Below are 21,772 nucleotides of genomic sequence, written 5' to 3' on the forward strand. Positions count from 1 at the left end.
AAAATAGTTTATACTTTAAATTAGCTTCTGTTAAATTATTCCATGTGTTAGTACACATCTATACAATTATAAATAATGGTAATAATATGTGCATTTTCTGGGCAATGTGGATTATTTTTCTTTACCTTCTCCCCAAAAAATAACATAAACCTCTTCTAAACTGATGACCAATTTCATATTCATATTCATTTCATATGGTCCATATGCAAATGGTCCATTTATATTGTGTACTACAGTAAAGTAGGCTACAATGGTATGCCTTCTCTGACCCACATTAGTTACCAAGAAGGAGTTCCGGCCCCTCCTTTTTACCTGCCTGTGAATAACTTTACTGACAGGTCATAACATGTCTTACTTATTCACCATTTACAAATGATTTGATAATGATTATTTCATGTTTGACAAAAGGTAACTAGATGTGTTATAAAACATTGTTGTTATGTTAAGCACTTATTAAACATAGCAAAAAAGGTAATGACATTTGTGTTTGGTAGATTATTTCTTTGTTGTAACAACGCTTCTTGGCAATACATCTTATACCGTTGGAAAGCCTGTTTATTTACCTTTCAAATGGTGCCACATTTGTGAGGAACATCACATTTCCTTACTTTTTGTGCTTTGTTTATTATTTTACAAAAATATCAACATGTTTTGTTGATTATTGAACCATTATCAAACTCATTCTTTACGACTTCAGAATGATTGGTTTTTACAAAGTTTGACCTAAAAAATGTTATATTTTGAAGAAGCAATGAAAGGGACAACAGTTTGGCTGATATACTGGTTATGCATATGCAATTAAGTACCTTCTCATTCTCCAAGGTCTTTATTGTTTCCTCTGGAACATTTCTCTGCCTCAAGAAGTCACTGAAGGCATCCATCCTGTGAGTATGCATTACAAGTAGTTAGTAGTTATCATAAAAAATAAACCATACACAACAAGACATTTGAGCTACAAATGAGTGAGTTTTTAAGGGAAGTGGGCATGTTTACTTTAGAGTATATAACTGCAGTCAAACCCTATTATGAAGTGCTCTATTGCATTACAATCTGTGACAGCGCCTGGATGGGCCAACAGTGTTTACTTTGTAAACCGAAAAGTATACAAAGATTCAAGTGACATCATTGTTCTGTATTGTAAAATCATGAGGTACATTGTATATCCAATTTGGTTTTGCTATTTTAACAATAGTACAGGCCGACATTTGATAATGCAGTCATATAGTGTTGAATGAACTAATGAAGTATGCATACTGTAAATATAGTTTTGAATGGAGGAATTCAGCACTCAATTTAAAACATCACCTGCTAATTTTACAATTTAGTCTCCCTTTGCCATATATGGCATCCTGTTTTAATCCTGAAAACAGGACAATAGGCACAAACCATCTAATTGCAGATGGGCTGGGAAACTAAATCTTGAGCACCTGAAAGCCAAAGGAGAAAGCTTCTCCAATAGGATTCATTTTCCATCATGTCTCCTGCCGAAACACGTTTTTATCTCGAGCAGAGCAGATGGAGCACGGCATGGCATTATAATTATATTCAGAAACTACAGCTATATACACGACATGTCTTATTTAGACCTAATGAGAAACAAGTTCACGTTAGGCCTATAGTCGGGACAGACTTGAAAAACGGCCCTAACAACTGTCAATTAACACACAATTCTTTAACCAGAATTGGCACAGCAGGATAGTGAGTAAACAGTCTAAGTTGATATATGTGGGGGATTCTTACATAATTAGGTGCATACGGCTGCTTTCTAGTGTTAGAAGCGGTTTCATATGTCTTTATGAACTCTCTGCAGCATGTGAACTGAAGGCAGAAACAATGATGAACCTGCAGCCTCTGAGAAGTGTCGCCAGCGCGCAGAGCGCACGGACGCAGAGCGCACAGCCAAACACTGTTTACCTTCATAAGATATGTTAAATACCACAGTTGCTGCTACAGTCCGAACTCTACATCAGATGCTTGGTTATACTTCATATTATGCTTTCATGATTATGTAGAGGTTCAGTCATCAGGGCGAGTTATAGCCTCTTTCCGACTTAAACAAGTTATGTTTTACTCTTGGCACAGGCGTAGTACGTGTGTGTACTGAAGGATTATTTGAATTATTTGAAGTATTAAAGTAACGTGTTATGGCAGGAAAGTTAAATCTGGTATATTCATTTTAATGTCACCTTATATATATTCATGTGTGTTAAATTTGAAGGGACAAAGTATATTTTCCCTCCCCAATATATTGAGGTGAAGTCTTTGTGTTTAGAGAGGGATGCAAGCAGGGGACATCCTAATTTGGGGATAGCTCCAAGACTCTGGAATGTTTCCCTCATAAAAGAAGAGGGTGCGTTACACATGCTTGGGGCAAATATGTGTGTTTTCATTGCAGTAAATATATGTGCTACATGATTACTGTTCAACTATACCCAGTGGTGTAGTGGTCCCTGGAGAAGTGGGTATACTCTTAGTTTTGCAATTTTTTTTAAGCAGCCCATAGTGCAAAGGATTATCGCCCTGTTTTATAGTGACATACTCTATTTAGTTCACCCCAAAAATATGAACCCAGTATAGTTACTCAGTATTACTTACACACAGTGGTGGACAGTAACGAAGTAAATGTAATTCGTTACTGTACTTAAGTACTTTTTTGAAGTATCTGTACTTTACTTAAGTATTTCCATTTTGGGGGACTTTTTACTTTTACTCCACTACATTTCAAAGTAAAATATCTTACTTTTACTCCACTACATTACGGGACATCTGTCGTTCCTTCTCATGAGTGAATTATTTGTTATATAAATAAGCAGAGCGTTCCACAAGGTTTAGGAGTGTGTTTATGGGAATTTTTGACCATTCTTCCAGAAGCGCATTTGTGAGGTAATTTAACCAAGAGATTTTGGACAATTCCATACTCCCAACTTTGAAAACAGTTTGGGAATGGCCCCTTCATGTTCCAACATGACCATGCACCAGTGCACAAAGCAAGGTCCATAAAGACATGGATGACAGAGTTTGGTGTGGATGAACTTGACTGGCCTGCACAGAGTCCTGACCTCAAACCAATAGAACACCCTTGGGATGAATTAGGAGCACAGCCTGAGAGCCAGTCTCTTCATCCAACTTCAGTTGCCGCTTCTGGAAGAATGGTCAAATATTTCCATAAACACACTCCTAAACCTGGTGGAAAGCCTTCCCATAAGAGTTGAAGCTGTTATAGATGCAAAGGGTGGACCGACGTCATATGAAACCCTATGGATTAAGAATGGGATGTCACTTAAGTTCATATGCACATCAAGGCAGGTGACCCAATACTTTTGGCAATATAGTGTATATATATATATATATATATATATATATATATAAATAAATATCACCACAAATATTGAATATCATCATTCAAATAATTCAACAATAAATTCAAAACGATATGTTACAAAACAACAATATATAGTTAACAATGAACAAAAATATATACATTTTACAACATGTCCATGAAAACCAAAGTGACTCTCTCAACCCAGTGCTGGGTTTCTAAGTAAGTGCTCATATTACAGTATTTTCCAGACAGACTTGCTTTCTGCAGGAGTTTTCACACCGCATTGCCTTGAACGCATAGAAGTGGCAGCACGGTGTCTCTTCAACCAGGTCCTCATATACTTTTGAGGATCAAACATAGAAGTAGGGGGGCTGATATTAATCATCATCAAGTTTGATATGTTTGAGATCAGTCGTACAGCCCTTTTGTCTGAGCTTATATTGTTCATAAGGCTAAAGTTCCTCTCACACTCTGCTGTGCTGACAGGGAATGTCTTCATACAGTTCATGAGTGGTTTTAGGTCCTTGGGCTCACTATTGGGCTCTTCCAGTAGGTCTCGCATCCCATTCAGTGCTTGGTCTGTGCACAAGTGAAATCACTTGCACAGTCGCTTAACCTGGTCTTCACCATGGCGAATGCTGGGGTTTGATGGCCATTTACTCTGATCAAGGATGCTGAAGTCCTTGATGACCGCATCTTTGAAAGACAAGCGTTGCTCAAGATTGTTCACAAGGCTTTGTAAGAACTGGCCTGGATTGATTGACTTCAGTTTTGCATTTCCTACTAGAGCTATAGAGCGATACTCCCCAGCCTCTTTTGCCTCTAAAGCCTCACAGTATTTTTCACCTGGACTCTCTTTGAAAGACTGTATCACTCTGATTGAGCGTTTCAGCAGATGCTCTGCTCTGAGGAGAGTTATAGAATGAGCTTGAAGCTCCAGTGACAGGACACTTAGTTCATGGAGAGTGTCATACATGAGCCCAAGGTCACAGATAAATTCAGGACTTTGAAGACGGTATAATAAACCTCTGTACATTTGTTTCTCTTTGGTGGACCTCATCTCATCGGAAGACGCATTCTTAAAGTGCTGCACAAGACCTCCCAGGGATGTCCACACAGCACGAACAGTACGAAAGCTACTGTCCACCCAGCGTACATCTAAAACTCTGCCAATGCGAAGAAGTTGTGAGCCTACTTCAGCTGCTGCATCTTTGAGTTCACGCTCATTTTTGTTCGACATACTATAAAGTGAATATAGCTTCTGCATAAATATTTTAAAGTGGTTGACACCCGTCACCTCATCAACAGCATTTGACACAGCTAGTTCCAGCCTATGGTTCATACAGTGCAACACAAAGAGCCTTGGGAATCTCGAGGTCAACCTGGTTGCTACTCCTGACTTCTTTCCTAGCATGACACTGGCTCCATCAGACACAAATGTTACCCAGTTTTCAAGAAGCCACTCTTCTGTAAAGCCAGCCTTCATTAAACAGGTGAGTAAAGCGTGTTCTATGCCATCTGCTCTCTGATTGTCTAATTCAACTAGATCAAGGAATATGAACTCAGGGCTTGCTCCTTCAATTGACGCTTTTACAGAAACTGTCATGACAGGTTTGTGACTTAAAGAAGAGGCCTCGTCAATAAGGACAGCTAACTTCGTGGATGATGCTATTATGTTACTCACAATTTTGCTCTGCATCTCACTGGCAACATGTTATATGATTTGTGTTGCACTGTAACGTGAATGAAGTATTGAGCCCATCTTAACACCATTCAGTTCCTGCAGCTCAATGAGGCTCTCATGGTCAGAAAAGGGTCTGTTCTTTTTGGCCAAATGGTAGGCTGTTCGGAACACAGCATCAGTTTCCTTCTTGTAGGACTCAGTCATAACCTCCACTGCATTCTCAATGGCCGATTCTTTTTGTTGTTCTGCCACCTTCACAGCCTGAGAGTGTGCCTTGGACAAAGCATGTTTCCTGATCTTATTTCTCAAGACTGACAGACTTGTTTCTCTACTTCCCTGAGAAGACACTTGAATTTCAAAGTTCATCCATTCTCTTGAGAGTGATACACCTTGCTCCTTGTTGATCCCAATGGAGTTCACACTGCTACAAACCAGACATCCTGTGAAGCATAAACATACAATGTAACTACTGTATCCACAGCTGTATGTGTGCATGGTCTATTTTTCCCATATACATAAAAGGACACACACACACACACGCGCACACAATATGAATGTGTGTCCACTGTTTCAGAAGCTACCTAAACTAACAAGATACCTAAACTTACCAAGTTTTTTGTTTTTGGATCCCAACCAGGGGTTCTTGGATTTAAAATCCTCTTTTTGATTGACAGTCCACAGGTCAGGCCAGTCATTATTGATGTCTAAGGGAAGAACAACAAAAGTGATTGAATTATAGGCTATAAAAGGGGAACAATGACCATAACCTATTCAAAAGTGTAAAGTTGTCACCTTCATAATCTGCATTATTAGATTTTTTCATTTTAGCCCCCAAATAGTCAAATAGTCAATTACACAGGGCCTAGCTGTAGCTTTATCCATGGCTGTGTCAATACAAAGTGTGAAAACTCTTCTAAGAAAAGGCGTTATGACGTGACTCAATGTTGCACACAAATTAGACCTAAACACAGACAAACCTTGTGCCCTTTTCAACCAGGTCCTTGGTAAACAACAGCACGTTTCCTTTCGTGAGGAAGACGCACTTTTAAACTTTTACCGTCATATACGTCTTTTACTTCCTACCGCATCCTGCCTTCAAAATAAAAGTACCCGTTTTCATAATGTATCCAAATTTGTGGATTCCACGTAGCGTCGCTATGCCCGAATCTGGCTGTGCGTCGCACAAGGTCAAAATGCCCTTGCTATTTTTAAGCTGTTGGCTGAAACAACAGTCGCCAAAGTAACACAGATATAAGACTTTATTCAATCCTAAAAGAGGTAGATCGGCGGGATAAATGGCTGTCTTTAATTAGAAGAGACCACTGGCAGCCAACATCTACCCTCAGATTGTGCAGTCTCCTATAAATTAGCACTAGCTACATTTGACCTCAAATTATGTAGCTGCTAGTGCTAGCTAGCTAATTTTTTATCTCCATTTGACAGGAAAACGCTGACAATCCAAAACACTAATCTTCAGTTGCCACAGCTAATGTTACAATTAAGCAGATAGCTGTGTCACGTCACCAAACACACGATGATCTTAGCTTTATGTTAGCTAACGTTAGCTAAGCGCTAACGTTCTTCAGATCGCGTGGTACCTAGCTATGCTCTTGAAAAGCCTTCAGGCTATCTCTGGTGTATGGGGATGGATTTTGTGTACAAGATAAATGTAAATGTCGGGAAAATAAATGTGGGGCAGACACTTAGCATAAGGGACACAATAAAGTTCAGAGTAATAAATATGGATTGCAGCAAATAATGGATGTATTTTCCAAATGTCTTTCTGTCTCACTAAGGTGTGCTGTGCTCATTGCCATGAAGCTATAATAGCTAACTAGCGCCACTAGAATCAGAAATACTAAATTTAAAAGTTGAAACCAACTATTAACGAAAATAATGCTATTACTACTTTTATGTTAGTATATATGACTACCTAGCTACGATTTGTTACAAAAATCTTAAAATATAGAAGTGAGACCCACCGTTATTGTCGTCTTCATCTCCTTCCCTGTCAGCATCCTCTTCAACGGATGAGGGGGACGGAGGGAGCGCAGGTGTTGGGCTGATGTCAGGGATGATGATAACAGGGCTATCAGCTAACAGCTCCGGTGTTCTAGCCTCACTATCTGTAGCTGAGCTGCTGGCCGATGTAGTTCCACAAGGACGTTTATTGTAAAAGGACATTTTAGTCTGAATGGCTCGCTTCATTTGAACAGTTCATAACATTTTTGTAATGGCAAATAGTTGAAAGTAAATTAACATTTGTCTATATGCAGTTTTTTTCCCTTATTAAGACCCGCCCTACTCTGCCTCTGATTGGTTTTTCATCAGTTCTCGCGCTGAAAACCTGACCAATCTAACCAGCGAAGGCATAGAGTTAGCCAATATGAGGCAGAGTAGGTTTGTGTCATGAGTCTTCACAGTACTATGAAATGACATTGAGCCACTACTAAATAATGCGCACCAGCGGTGATTGAGAAGTGGGTATACGCCATGCTGTCTGAAAAATAAGTGGGTATACGCCGTATACCTGCGTATACCCTGGTCTACACCACTGACTATACCTCTGTTCTTATTCTTTCATGTGTGGGTACTAAATGGCTACAAACATTGTGGAGAAATTAGCTTAAACATGTTTTATTACTCTATATGAAATGGAAGCAGCTTTTGTGATAGGGACGAGAGAGCATTTTCAGCATGTCAATTATCAGGGAAATCTACTTGTTTTCAATAGATGTGTGTGGTTAATTACTTTGTATTAATAATAACAGTATGTGTAAAGGAAGCTGGAAATATACAATGTGAAACCTTTTATTTGAAGTAAAGATGTGAACAATAGCTCAAACAAATGGAAGGGCTGTAGGACAAATGAGTGTGTTCTCTATATTAGGCCTGTGTGAAGTTTGACTATTTGAAAAACATCTCTAATACTGCTTAAGAGCATAGGTAATGTGTTCTTCGTTATTATTGATATGAAAGTGATTTACATGTATTACGTATATTTAGCCAACTATAACAACTATATCTTAAAACATACTTTTAACTTGTGTGTGGCAGCCTGAGGCGGGAAGATGGACTCAGGGACAAAGGGCCATAAAGGGGATGTGTGTGTGCTGGCTGCAAGATGTGAAATAAGATAAGGAAACTTGTTGTTTAGAACAGGTTCGTACCAGACACCAAAAGGTGTCTGGTCTTCGTCAAACTGAAAGAGACTTTTTGTTTCCGGGTTTCTTCTGCTGTGTCGCACTGATTGGGTGCGACAGGCCATGTGTTGGTCTCTCCCAATAAGATGACCTCTGGGGGAAAGCACGCACACACCTCCTCCTGTGTTTTAGTATGAAAGCCTGTGTTTTCCTTTGGTTCACGCTCTTGTTTTTGACCGGCCGTTCCTGAGACCTGTCTCACACGTGGTAGAACCTGAGCCCGGAGTACTCTGCAGAGTGCTTCGTGATTCCTTTGTATTTGTATTGTTACCTTGTATCATTAAAGCAAGATTATTGTTTAACTTGTATTCTGGTGTTTTCTTAATCCCTTCCTTTTTACGAATTTACCCAGCTTATCAAACGACACGCGGAGACGAGGTTGGTTTTAAACATCCTCCAAATCTCCAACAAGTGGTGACCCGACGTGTCTGAGTGGGGTGTTTTCGGGGAAGAGACCACCAGCAGCAAGCGGACGGAATAGTCCAGGGCTAAACATCTCGGCCTCTTCTGACAACTACAAACAGAGCTCTGTACAATAGGCTACCAGGTGAGCAGACACAATTTAATTCGAAACCTGTGATTTGACCATATTCCAAATTTTAGGGTTGTCAGACGAAGTTTACAGTGTTTTTTTGGTAACAATACGGATACGTGTTTTAGTTGAAAGGTAGGATATTAAGTTCTTACAGCTGGAAGGGTATTGGAGTCCCTGGCTTAAAAAGTGGAGGTAGAGAGTCCCCACAGTTAGCCTGTCTGGAGTAGTCAAATGGTAGTATTAAGTCTCCATATAAGACTGACTCAAAATAACGAATCCACAGCTCGACGGGGCTGGAGATGAGTTATTTTTTATAAGTGATCCAAAGGAGAGTAACGCAAACTTCAGAAAGTCATTCTGAAGTGACCGGGCCTCAATATATCCTTTGGTCAATCAATCAATCAATGTTTATTTATATAGCCCAATATCACAAATGTTACATTTGTCTCAGTGGACTTCACAGTTTGTACAGAATATCAGTATGACAATACGACACCCTCTGTCCTTAGACCCTCACATCGTACAAGGAAAAACTTCCAGAGAAAACCCCACAGTTTAAAGGGAAAAATGGGAGAAACCTCAGGGAGAGCAACAGAGGAGGGATCCCTCTCCCAGGACGGACAGACGTGCAATAGATGCCGTGTGTAAATTGAAAAGATAATACATTTGCAACATAGGTAGTCCAAATGTTTTGAAATGCATGTGTGTATAATAAGAAGATGAATCCACGAGGATATCCATCCAGGACTTATGATCCAGGACCGCAGCCACGACTCAAGATCCAGGACTCGCAATCCATGACACAGGACCGCAGGATCATCCATGACTCCGGATCCCGGCGTATATAGACACCAAAAAGAAAGAAATTTGGGGAAGCTGGGTTAATCGGAACATGAGAGTACACAGGTATAGACAGAGAGAAGGAAGAAGTAAGATGTCCCCCGACAAACTAAGCCTATATCAGCAAAACTAGGGGCTGAATCTAATCAGCCCTAACTATAAGCTTTATCAAAAAGGAAGGTCTTAAGCGCACTCTTAAAAACGGATAGGGTGTCTGCCGTCCGAACACAAACTGGAAGCTGATTCCACAAAAGTGGAGCTTGATAAGAAAAGGCTCTGGCTCCCATTGTACTTTTAGAGACTCTAGGAACAACCAACAACCCTGCATTCTTGGAACGCAATCCCCTAGTAGGACAATAGGGTATAATGAGTTCTTTAAGGTAAGATGGCGCCTGCCCATTAAGGGCTTTGTAGGCAAGAAGAAGAATTTTAAATTCTATCCTGTGTTCTATAGGGAGCCAGTGTAAGGCAGCCAGAACAGGAGTAATGTGGTCCCTTTTCCTAACTCTGGTTAGTACACGAGCTGCAGCATTTTGAATCAGCTGAAGCGACTTGACTGACTTCTTGGTACACCCTGATAATAAGGAGTTACAATAATCCAGCCTTGAAGTAACAAATGCATGGACTAGTTTCTCTGCATCGTTTTGAGGCAAGATATGCCTGATTTTTGCAATGTTACGTAGATGGAAGTAGGCGGTCCTTGAAATGGATTTTATGTGGGTGTTAAAGGATAAATCCTGATCAAATATAACACCAAGATTCCTTACAGTCTCACTGGAGGCCAAATTAATGCCATCCATAGTTAATATATCTTTAGATAATTTGTTTCGTAGATTCTTCGGGCCAAGTACAATAACTTCAGTTTTGGTCGTGTTTAACATCAAAAAATTTAAGGTCATCCACGTTTTTAAGTCCTTGAGGCAGTCTTGAATTTTATTTAGATGATTAATTTCATCAGGCTTGATTGATAAATATAGTTGAGTATCATCCGCATAACAATGAAAGTTTACAGAATGATTCCTTATAATATTGCCTAACGGAAGCATATATAGGGTGAACAAAATAGGTCCAAGCACTGAGCCCTGTGGCACTCCATGGCTAACTTTGGTTTGCATGGAAGATTCATCGTTGACACGTACAAACTGAGAGCGTTCAGATAGATAAGACCTAAACCAGCCTAAAGCAGTTCCCTGTATGCCAACTAAGTGCTCTAGTCTTTGCAATAGGATATCATGGTCGATAGTATCAAATGCAGCACTAAGATCGAGCAAGACAAGAATAGAGACAAGTCCCTTGTCAGAGGCTATTAGAATGTCATTTGTGACTTTAACCAGAGCTGTCTCTGTGCTATGTTGTGTTCTAAAGCCAGACTGAAAATCTTCAAATAAATCATAGTTTCTTAAGTAATCACACAGCTGTTTTGCGACTGCTTTCTCAAGAATTTTTGAGAGGAACGGAAGATTAGAAATAGGTCTATAGTTGGCTAAAACCTCTGGATCGAGGTTGTGCTTTTTAAGAAGCGGTTTTATCACTGCTACTTTGAATGATTTTGGAACATAGCCTGATAATAAAGACATATTCATAATATTTAATAAAGAAGTGCTAATTAATGGAAAAACTTCTTTTAACAGCTTAGTTGGAATCGGGTCTAAGATACACGTTGATGGTTTAGAAGAGAGAATCATTGAATTTAATTGTTCAAGGTTTATGGCTGAAAAGCATTCTAGTTTACTATCTAGTGTAATATTATTAGAACTTACGTTTCCGGGAGCTGTTGATAACACTATACTGGTCAAAGGCAAGAGGTCATTGATTTTGTTTCTAAGAGTAACAATTTTATCGTTAAAAAAGCACATAAAATCATTACTACTGAGTGCTATGGGAATAGAAGGCTCAGTCGAGCTGTGGCTCTCTGTCAGCCTGGCTACAGTGCTGAAAAGAAATCTTGCATTATTCTTATTCTTATCTATTAATGAAGAGTAGTATGCTGCTCTCGCTTTACGCAGTGCTTTCTTATATTCATTGAGAGTAATATGCCAAATTAAACGAGATTCTTCAAGTTTAGTGGAACGCCATATCCTTTCAAGTTGTCTCGACTTTTGCTTTATTTTGCGGGTTTCGGCATTATGCCATGGAGCTAATCTATGTTGTTTTATTTTCTTCTTTTTCAAAGGAGCAACAGAGTCTAATTTTATTCGCAGCGCATCTGTAGCACTATCAACAACATGATCAATTTGGGGTGGTGTACATTTTGTATAAGTTTCCTCCCCTACATGCAGACATGCTATCGAGTTAAGTATTGGTGGAATCTCTTCCTTAAATTTGGCTATAGCACTAACAGATAGGTTTCTGCTGCAGGAGCTTTTGGCTAATGCTTTGTAGTCTAGTAACAGTACTTCAAAAGTTACTAAGAAATGGTCGGATAAAGCAGGATTATGCGGTTCGACTAATAGTTGCTCAATTTCAATACCATAAGTCAGAACAAGGTCAAGAGTGTGATTATAGCAGTGGGTTGGTTTATTTACACTCTGACAGAAACAAACAGAATCTAATATAGAGTTAAATGCAACAGTAAGGCTATTTTTATCATCGTCAACATGAATATTAAAGTCACCTACGATAATTACTTTATCTGTTTTAAGTACCAAAGCTGATAAAAACTCAGAGAATTCTGATAAGAATTCTGAATAAGGACCTGGTGCACGGTACACTGTAACAAATAAGATTGGCTGCAAAGTTTTCCAGGTCGGATGCGTAAGACTGAAAATGAGGCTTTCAAAGGAGGTATAATTTAATTTTTGTTTAGTATTGATAAGTAAACTTGAGTCAAAGATTGCTGCAACTCCACCTCCTCGGCCCGTGCCTCGGGCAATATGAGTATTGATATGGCTGGGTGGAGTGGCCTCATTTATGCTGACATATTCTTCATGTCTCAACCAAGTTTCAGTGAGACAGCATATATCAATATTATAATCTGATATTAAATCATTTACCAGTATTGCTTTAGATGCTAGAGATCTTATGTTTAAGAGACCACATTTAATCTTCCTGTTTTGTTGCACTGTAGTAGTTGTTACATTTACTTTTATTAGGTTATTATGTATGACACCTCTATTAGGTTTTACCTTAAATTGTCCTTGGGCAGACACACACACCGTTAATATTGGGTATTTTATTGGGGTCGGGATTCCTATGGATGACTGCCTAGGAGAGAGCGCAGAGAAGCGTGTAAGACTGCGACTCTGCCTCCTGGTCTCAACTCCAGTTTGTCATGGATTAAGTCCACAGAGCCCTGAAATGTTTGCCGAAATGAGATTTGCACCTTCCAAAGTAGGATGAATGCCGTCTCTCTTAATCAGACCAGGTTTTCCCCAGAAGGCTGTCCAATTATTCACGAAGCCCACATTGTTTGCTGGGCACCACCAAGACAACCAGCGCTGAAATGATGACATGCGGCTATACATGTCATCATTGATCAGATTGGGGAGGGGACCAGAGAAGATTACGGTGTCCGACATTGTTTTAGCATAACTACACACCGACGCCACATTAAGTTTGGTGCATTCTGATTGGCGTAAACGAACATCATTACCACCGACGTGAATAACAATCCTACTGTATTTACGTTTATTTTTAGCCAGCAGTCTAAGATGCGCCTCAACGTCGCCCGCTCTGGCCCCCGGAATGCATGTGACTGTGGAAGCTTCGGTCTCTAAATTCACGTGTCTCATAATAGAGCTACCAATAACCAGAGTTGGCTTCTCAGCGGGTGTCTCGCTGAGTGGGGAATATCTGTTAGATACGTGAACGGGTTGGTGGGGACCTGCGGGTTTCGCGTTATGCCCCTTCTGAACAGTCACCCATTCTCCCTGCTGCTCGGGAGTTGCCGGGGGACGGCTAAGAGGAGCTACCTTTTGCCGGTCCGCACCGGCTAACATGGGCTTTACTGTAGCTGAGTTATTTTCTAAGATGCGGAGCCGGGCTTCTATGGCTATGATTCCCGCCTCCAACCTAACAACTATACTACATTTAACACATGTATCGGTACCAGTAAAGGAGGTAGGGGAGTAACCAAACATGAGACAGTTAGAGCAGGAAATAGCACCCGAGGGTGGGGAAAGAGCCATGGCTAGCTATCAAGCTAAAGTAGCTACCGTTAGCAAACCCGAAAAGAGTGTAGGCAACTGTGGAGTTACAGTCGCTAAGAGAAGGAGAGTTTGTGAGTGCTTAAGCTGTAGTAACGTGTGATTACAACGTCAGGCAGTTGCCGTGATCAAGAGTTTTAAAACGATCGATTAAGTTAAGATAACAAGCTATCAGCAACAGAACAGGCACACGGGATACCCGGAGATGACAACAACAACCGGAAGTTACAACATGCTTACCGCAATAGTGGTCCGTGTAGAAACAGTCCCTAACAGTCCCTATCCTCCCTATGGTGTGTTGGGGTTGAATCTATAAAGCCAAACGTCACGATAAAGAGTTCTGTAGGCCTGGGTTACGGCTCCATGTCAGCGTCACATCGTTGAAAGACGGTGTTGAAGCGCGCTGAGAGGCTTGCTAAACTTGTTGAAATAAACATCGGACAATAAAAGCTGGACAGACAGTAAGGAGGATATATTTCTTGTAAATAAATAGAATATATTATTGAACATGAAACAGCCTAAGTCAGATGAATAGATACGAAGTCATAATGAAGGGAGAATTTTAACGAGAGGAGCGTGAGTTAAGAGCTTACGAGGACAGTGGGTTCAAGCAGAAAAATTGAATAAAAGGATAGCAGAAGTGTTAATTGTTGAAAGAAGCCCCCCTTTTCCAAAGGAGGCTGAGAGCTACAGCAGGGGAAAGAGAAGGGGGTGTCAGTATTTGTCTGTGAGAGTTCCCCCCACCCTTTTTCCTCTCGAGAGCAGCAGCAGCAGCCCGGAGTGTGTCTGCTTGCTTTTTTCTCTAGTGATCTGAAGTTGGAAGGAAATACATAGAAAATTAACAGATCAAGGTGTGATTTGAAGTGGTAGATATATTGAAATAAATAAACAATGATTTGCTGTTATTTAAATATAGTCTTTGAGAACTGATTGATACCGTTGCATTGCGTTGTGAATTTCATGGTATTTGTCTTAACTATAATGTACCCACATGCATGTGGTTTCTTTGTCCCAGTTCATTTTAAAGTCAGCCGCCTCATGGCTAAATCTAGTTGACCCCATGAGGTCAAGAGTCATTCTGTTAGACCACCATCTTCTGAAAGACAAATCATTGTTCTTTTGTCACATTTTGAATTAGAAAATAGTTCATTTTGCTAGATCAATTTATCTATAAATGTTGTATTGGGAGTTTTGTGTTTGCTAACATTTTTAGGAACGACAACACTAGGAGATGAGTAAACTCAAGAATCCGTGGAGTGTAAATACATTGAGAAAAACACATTTTTATACTCTAACTTTTTGCACATCATAGACAAGGAATTTAGATAATATAAATAAATATTCACCAAAAGTAATAAGTATAATGGAAAGTAGACATGGGCCTACACTTGAGTCAAATTATATTACTGTGATCTGATCAGTGTGCTCTGCAGGTTTACTATTGTTCTAAGTAACAGTGGGATTTAAAATATTGGAGAAAGTATGGAGATGTTCTTTCGTAGTGTGTGAAATATGTGAAGCTTGAAACAGGTATTTCAATTTATGGAAGAAAATGGTTTCCTGAAAGAGTCAGGTTGGGTAGATATGTAACAATGGATGAAACAATTTATAGAGGGAGTTTTTGTAATATCATTAGTAGACATTAATGGTGTTGTTTAGATGGCATTTAGCAACTAAGACAGATAGTATGATTAGACAGAGACAGAGTGGAAAGGGTTGGATTGATTTAATCTCAGTGTGCTAGACTTCTTATGGATAATGCGTCCCGGGACCTGGACTCGCCCTCTGAGTTAGAAAGGCTACGACCCCGACCCTCCAAGCAGACAAAAGACCTAACCCAACAGGAGGCTCCTCCTTCTCCATCAAACAGACAGAGAACCGGAGCTGAACCGTCTCCACCTGAGGCATCCAGAACCAAACCGCTTGCTGACATACAGAAATACTCTCATCAGTCCCTCAGACAGGGCATGAAGCTGAGCCACGAGATTTGGCACAAGAGCAGAGTGGGGGACATGAGAGCAGAATCCGCCCTCCATAAAGCAGCAGAGAGACTGTAAAGGAGGAGATGAAATGCAAAGCAGTGCAAAGAACAGTGGCATGATGTGGGCTGCCGATGTCTCACACTGATAGTTTCTTCACTGTCATTGGAGGTTGTTTTCTGTTCCCAAAGGTTTAATGAAGGGGGACAGACACAGTATCAAAGAATGACAGTAGTTTTGTTTCAAATGTCTTATGTGTGTTGGTCTCGTGAGGCGAGACCAAAAAGGGGGAATTGAAGGATTATTTGAATTATTTGAAGTATTAAAGTAACGTGTTATGGCAGGAAAGTTAAATCTGGTATATTCATTTTAATGTCACCTTATATATATTCATGTGTGTTAAATTTGAAGGGACAAAGTATATTTTCCCTCCCCAATATATTGAGGTGAAGTCTTTGTGTTTAGAGAGGGATGCAAGCAGGGAACATCCTAATTTGGGGATAGCTCCAAGACTCTGGAATGTTTCCCTCATAAAAGAAGAGGGTGCGTTACACATGCTTGGGGCAAATATGTGTGTTTTCATTGCAGTAAATATATGTGTTACATGATTACTGTTCAACTAGACCTCTGTTCTTATTCTTTCATGTGTGGGTACTAAATGGCTACAAACATTGTGGAGAAATTAGCTTAAACATGTTTTATTACTCTATATGAAATGGAAGCAGCTTTTATGATAGGGACGAGAGAGCATTTTCAGCATGTCAATTATCAGGGAAATCTACTTGTTTTCAATAGATGTGTGTGGTTAATTACTTTGTATTAATAATAACAGTATGTGTAAAGGAAGCTGGAAATATACAATGTGAAACCTTTTATTTGAAGTAAAGATGTGAACAATAGCTCAAACAAATGGAAGGGCTGCAGGACAAATGAGTGTGTTCTCTATATTAGGCCTGTGTGAAGTTTGACTATTTGAAAAGCATCTCTAATACTGCTTAAGAGCATAGGTAATGTGTTCTTCGTTATTATTGATATGAAAGTGATTTACATGTATTACGTATATTTAGCCAACTATAACAACTATATCTTAAAACATACTTTTAACTTGTGTGTGGCAGCCTGAGGCGGGAAGATGGACTCAGGGACAAAGGGCCCTAAAGGGGATGTGTGTGTGCTGGCTGCAAGATGTGAAATAAGATAAGGAAACTTGTTGTTTAGAGCAGGTTCGTACCAGACACCAAAAGGTGTCTGGTCTTCGTCAAACTGAAAGAGACTTTTTGTTTCCGGGTTTCTTCTGCTGTGTCGCACTGATTGAGTGCGACAGGCCATGTGTTGGTCTCTGCCAATAAGATGACCTCTGGGGGAAAGCACGCACACACCTCCTCCTGTGTTTTAGTATGAAAGCCTGTGTTTTCCTTTGGTTCGCGCTCTTGTTTTTGACCGGCCGTTCCTGAGACCTGTCTCACACGTGGTAGAACCTGAGCCTGGAGTACTCTGCAGAGTGCTTCGTGATTCCTTTGTATTTGTATTGTTACCTTGTATCATTAAAGCAAGATTATTGTTTAACTTGTATTCTGTTGTTTTCTTAATCCCTTCCTTTTTACGAATTTACCCAGCTTATCAAACGACACGCGGAGACGAGGTTGGTTTTAAACATCCACCAAATCTCCAACAGTACATCCACAGTGGACATAATGAACACGCAAACAACGCTTGGGTGTACGGTCGTTTATGTGAATTTAAAACGTTATTCCTCAGAAAATATATCTCCTGTAGTATCGTCCCGGTGCACTCCGGCAGCACTGCACATGGAAACGCAGGAGCCCGCAGCAGCTGTGTCACAAACTCACAACTTTATATATAGCTATAGTCTACAACGCCTTAATCTGAACTCATAATATAAATGTAATTGACGAGTAAGAACCTAACGTAGGCTATGGCTTATGGATAGGTAAACGGACATTTGCAAGCTTGAACACGTTTTAAATAACCATGGTGGAGCTCCCTATGTCTCTAGCCAACCCAGTCTCACGGCATTTCGTGTTCACCAACACGATTTTTAATCTATTGATTCGTGTTCACCAACACGATTTTCCCCTTTTTTTCGTGTTGCACAGCACGATTTTAAAAGCAATGTATTTCTATTGGTAGTCTTTCCCCTTTTTTTTCGTGTTGCACAGCACGATTTTAAAAGCAATGTATTTCTGTTGGTAGTCTCACGGCATTACGTGTTATAGAAAGACCGGAAGCTGTGTGGTTCATAAATACATGTTCTTACTCAATATCAAGCCACGATTATTGCTTTTATTTAAAATCGTATCATTTCGGACTTTTGTTGCTGTCTGTGAGGAAAATAAATATTATAATAATATCATTTTTCCTTCTAATTTGTTATTCTTTTCAAAATAACACACTGTTATTTAGTCAACAATAACACACAATTATCCTTGTTTTTATTTATTTGTTTAATTCTATAATCTCGGGCTTTTTTGCCGTCCTTCAGGAACTGAATTTCAAAATAAAAATAACCGGAAACAGACCTAGGCCTATAAGGGACATTTCGAGCATCATCGAGTTTAGGATGGCCGAAGACACTACACTACCCATAATCCCCAGCTATCGTTTAGGACTACAGTCCCCGTGATTAAACTTCAAGTCGGGATTGGATGTTGGAGTGGCAGTGCGCCAAGGTTACGGAATCGAAACTGGATCGAACGCCGCCCCCCCCCAACAATTAGAAGTTGCCAATATTAAACACCAATTATTAACCAATTAAAATGAACCGATTAAACATCTCTCTGACACAGTTTAAACGCATTTCAAGTGGAAAAATTGTTCGTTTCTCCTCTTCGTGTTTCGGGAAGCTGGAAGCTGTATTATTTTCAACAAAAAAAAAAAATTAAAAAAAATGTTTAACCATAAAAATGTTTGACACAACATTGAGTCAAACTTATCCTTGTTTTAATCCTTCCTTTATTTATGTTAAATTGTTGTTGTCGGTTAATTTTCCATTTTATTTATTTTGGTTTAAGATATCATTATTTTTTATTTATTATTATCATGTTAGATGTTTAAACTTTTCTGCATTTTATAAGGCAATATATACTTTTTTGTTTTTGTCCGTAGGCTACTTAGGTTATTAAAGAGTTATCGTGTCAAAATATAGGAAATGTATTAATATTTTATTGTATAATCGGTACAGGAAATTACATCATTCAGAGCACCACCTATTGGCCAAAGACGCTGACACCGGCATTGCGATCCATCCTCTGACAAAGTAAGTTGGGTCACTAAAGTCTGATACATGTTTTGCTTAGATTTAATAATTGGGGCTTTTTTTTTAAGCCTTTACTCACATGGTTCATCATACATACTGAACTGTTCTAAGTCTGAGAAATGCTTTCGCCATAATCAGCAAAGCAACATTAATGTGAAATTATTCTTGCGGGCGGCTAGCTAGCTAGCTCACGTTCGACATAAGCTTAAACTAGTTTAGCTCCATTTATATCAGCTCATAAGTGGTGTGTGAAAAATATTTGTCTTAATTACGGCTACATACGTCGGTGTTAAAGTGTGAGTTATACGTTATCTTAATCGCTTTTGTTTTACACATGACAGTACTAACGCTGGCCGACATTTTAATATATGTTTGGGGGGAGGGGCATAGTCCACGTCCATGTGCTTGTTACGCGTATGAAACAGGAAACACGTAAATGAACTCAGTCTGTCTAAAGTAGTTAAACCGTCACAATGTGCATTTAAAAAAAGCTAGTTTCACTACATAATTCACTTTTTCTGTTCTCTCCTGCAGCTCCCGTACCCACACCACAAACCCATACACTGATCTACACCATCATAAAACCAACGGCACTTTTAAGAGCCAAACTCAACCTATCTCCCTATCTCCCTATCTAGCTCTCTTATATCTATCATCTATTTCTTTATTCACCCTTCTATCTATGCTGTTTACTTCTCTACTTTCCTGTGTTTGTCAGTCTGTCTGTCTGTCTGTCTGTCTGTTTGTTTGTAATCCTGTGTTAATCATGACAGGTGGGTCTACAAAAAAGACATGTCCCTTCTGTCAGAACATTTTATTTTGTGCACAGAAGATCTGTGGACATTGCCTTAAGGAGCAGCCAAAAAAGCCGCGCCTTGAGAAGAAGCTCAAGAGGTTTGATGAGAAGCGAGGGGGTTGGGTGTCAGGGCGGAAGAAGAACCACAACATTGCTTCTATCAAGGATGAAGCCATTGTCTTGGTATGTACACTTTTTACTGTATGTTAAGGCCCGGACACACCAAGCTGACACCAAAGAACAGAACAGGCAGGTAGGCCATCCAGTTACTTTAGCCGGGCCGGCTCAGATGATTGGTCGTGCTTTTTACAGTATTACGGCTTCCACAGATGACATTTTTTTATGGATTTTTTGTCAAAGCACTTAAGATATTCATTGCTATCGGGATGTTAAGAGCATTCCATGGAATATAACAAAAAGGGTATCTCGAGCCGGTTTTTCAAACTTACCTACCCCACCTTTAATAAGACTACATAATTGTATGTTACTACTCTATATTACTCTTACGACTGCAGCCACAACATACGGGAACGTTTTACATCGTAGCACGCAATGTCAATTTCAACAGTGTCAAGCTATGCTTGGATTGTGTTACATTTTTAATTATGCAATAGTCATTGTAAGTGTTAACTGTTAATTGTTGAGTGGTCACACATTTGTATCTTATTGTACTTTAACTTTAAGATTATCAGGGTTTGAACTGGGACTCAGGATACTGATTTATTTGTATTTTGTGTTTGTCTATAAAATATTTTCTGCTTCTATTGTGTAACCCTTCCTGGTAAATACATGATTCTGCAAAAGCTTAACTCAGCATCTAGGTTTATGAATGGCATACAACTAGATGCTGTCATCAGTAATGTTATAGTTGTAGTTATATAGTTGTTGTTGTTGTTGATGATGTTTCCTTTCCATTTCTTTTAACAGTAAATATATTATTTTGTCATTACAGCTTGAGAAACTCCATGCCATTGGCTTTAAACCAGTGCTGCTTCATGGCAAGGAGACCAGGAAGAAGGACGTCAAATGTGAAATCCTAACCCCTCGCTGTACACTGACCGCCTATGCCCAGGATTACCTTGACAAGATAGGCACTTTTTATGAGTACCTTTGTGAAGGTGAGATGCTTGCACTATATCTTCACAGCTCACAGTATTGTGTACACAAAATGTTTGTATCAATGTAGAGCTTAACATTTCCTTATTACCAACACAGTTATATGGAATGAGTTTGGATCAACTCATTTAATAAAGTCAGTTAAGTTAACAACAACTTACAACGACTGTTTTCAATCCATCCAAATCTTTTGGGATAACAACTTGATCCAGTATTTATCCTTTGATACAGCCAGAAAGCTCTCATTCGAGCCATTTATTTGGGTTTGGCAAACTATATTTTTGTGAGACAACTAACACACATCCTTTCTACCTGTTAACTGTCACTATTTTTAGCTGCGAAGTATTACAAAAGTTGAAAGTAATTGCAAAATATTTAGGGTTATGGACAACGTTTGACTGTTTATTATTTTAGCAAACTACATACAATAAATACATTTTTAAACACATTAGTATGTAGCCTAATGAGACATGGCTTACTCTGCAGAGGGGACTTGTGGACATTTAACTGTTATTTATCAGGAAATAGTTAGGCAAGTTTACGTGAATTTGAAAAACCATTTTGGGGTATTGTGCTACCACTTGCGCATTCATTGTATACAAATTCAAAGTTGTAAAGTTGTTAATGTCAAGGTATTTAGGTTTGATGACTGAAATGTATGTTTAGGCTTGAGCCATCCCTTAAGCAATTTCCTTTTAGCAAACCGTTCCTAAACGGTTTCCTTTATCAAAGCCCAAAAGGGAGAAATATTTTGAGGTTAATGGTAAGAGCACAATACATGAAGACGATCCCAGTTGACCACATATTCAGTTTGGCAGTTCTGTATTAAGGTCATGTTTCTCGGGTTGTAAACAAAAGCAGTTATCCAGTGCATC

The 21,772-nt window shown here is 39.4% G+C and overlaps 2 protein-coding genes across 6 annotated transcripts in view; one reads left to right on the forward strand and one right to left on the reverse strand.

Moving 5' to 3' along the window:
- Nucleotides 1-21,772, forward strand: part of LOC307043990 (uncharacterized protein) — a 42,509-nt gene that overhangs the window by 15,582 nt on the left and 5,155 nt on the right. For 4 of the 5 annotated variants that reach the window (XM_079688970.1, XM_079688972.1, XM_079688974.1 and 1 more), the window contains exons 2-5: nt 8,562-8,756; nt 18,911-18,985; nt 19,520-19,964; nt 20,734-20,899. In XM_079688970.1, coding sequence (XP_079545096.1) covers nt 19,668-19,964; nt 20,734-20,899 — 463 coding nt within the window. In that variant the 5' untranslated portion in view covers nt 8,562-8,756; nt 18,911-18,985; nt 19,520-19,667. The remainder of the gene's footprint in view (nt 1-8,561; nt 8,757-18,910; nt 18,986-19,519; nt 19,965-20,733; nt 20,900-21,772) is intronic. The other variant, XM_079688971.1, reaches the window with a different exon arrangement.
- LOC307045161 (E3 SUMO-protein ligase KIAA1586-like) lies at nt 3,537-7,535 on the reverse strand. The gene is made up of 3 exons (XM_079690690.1): nt 6,989-7,535; nt 5,615-5,710; nt 3,537-5,446 (listed from the first exon to the last, which is right to left on the reverse strand). Exons 1-3 carry the CDS (start codon nt 7,212-7,214, stop codon nt 5,037-5,039), a joined length of 732 nt encoding a protein of 243 aa, XP_079546816.1. The 5' UTR covers nt 7,215-7,535; the 3' UTR covers nt 3,537-5,036.

This window comes from Notothenia rossii (genome assembly GCF_949606895.1).
Source record: "Notothenia rossii genome assembly, chromosome: 6".
Taxonomy (NCBI): Eukaryota; Metazoa; Chordata; class Actinopteri; order Perciformes; family Nototheniidae; genus Notothenia; species Notothenia rossii.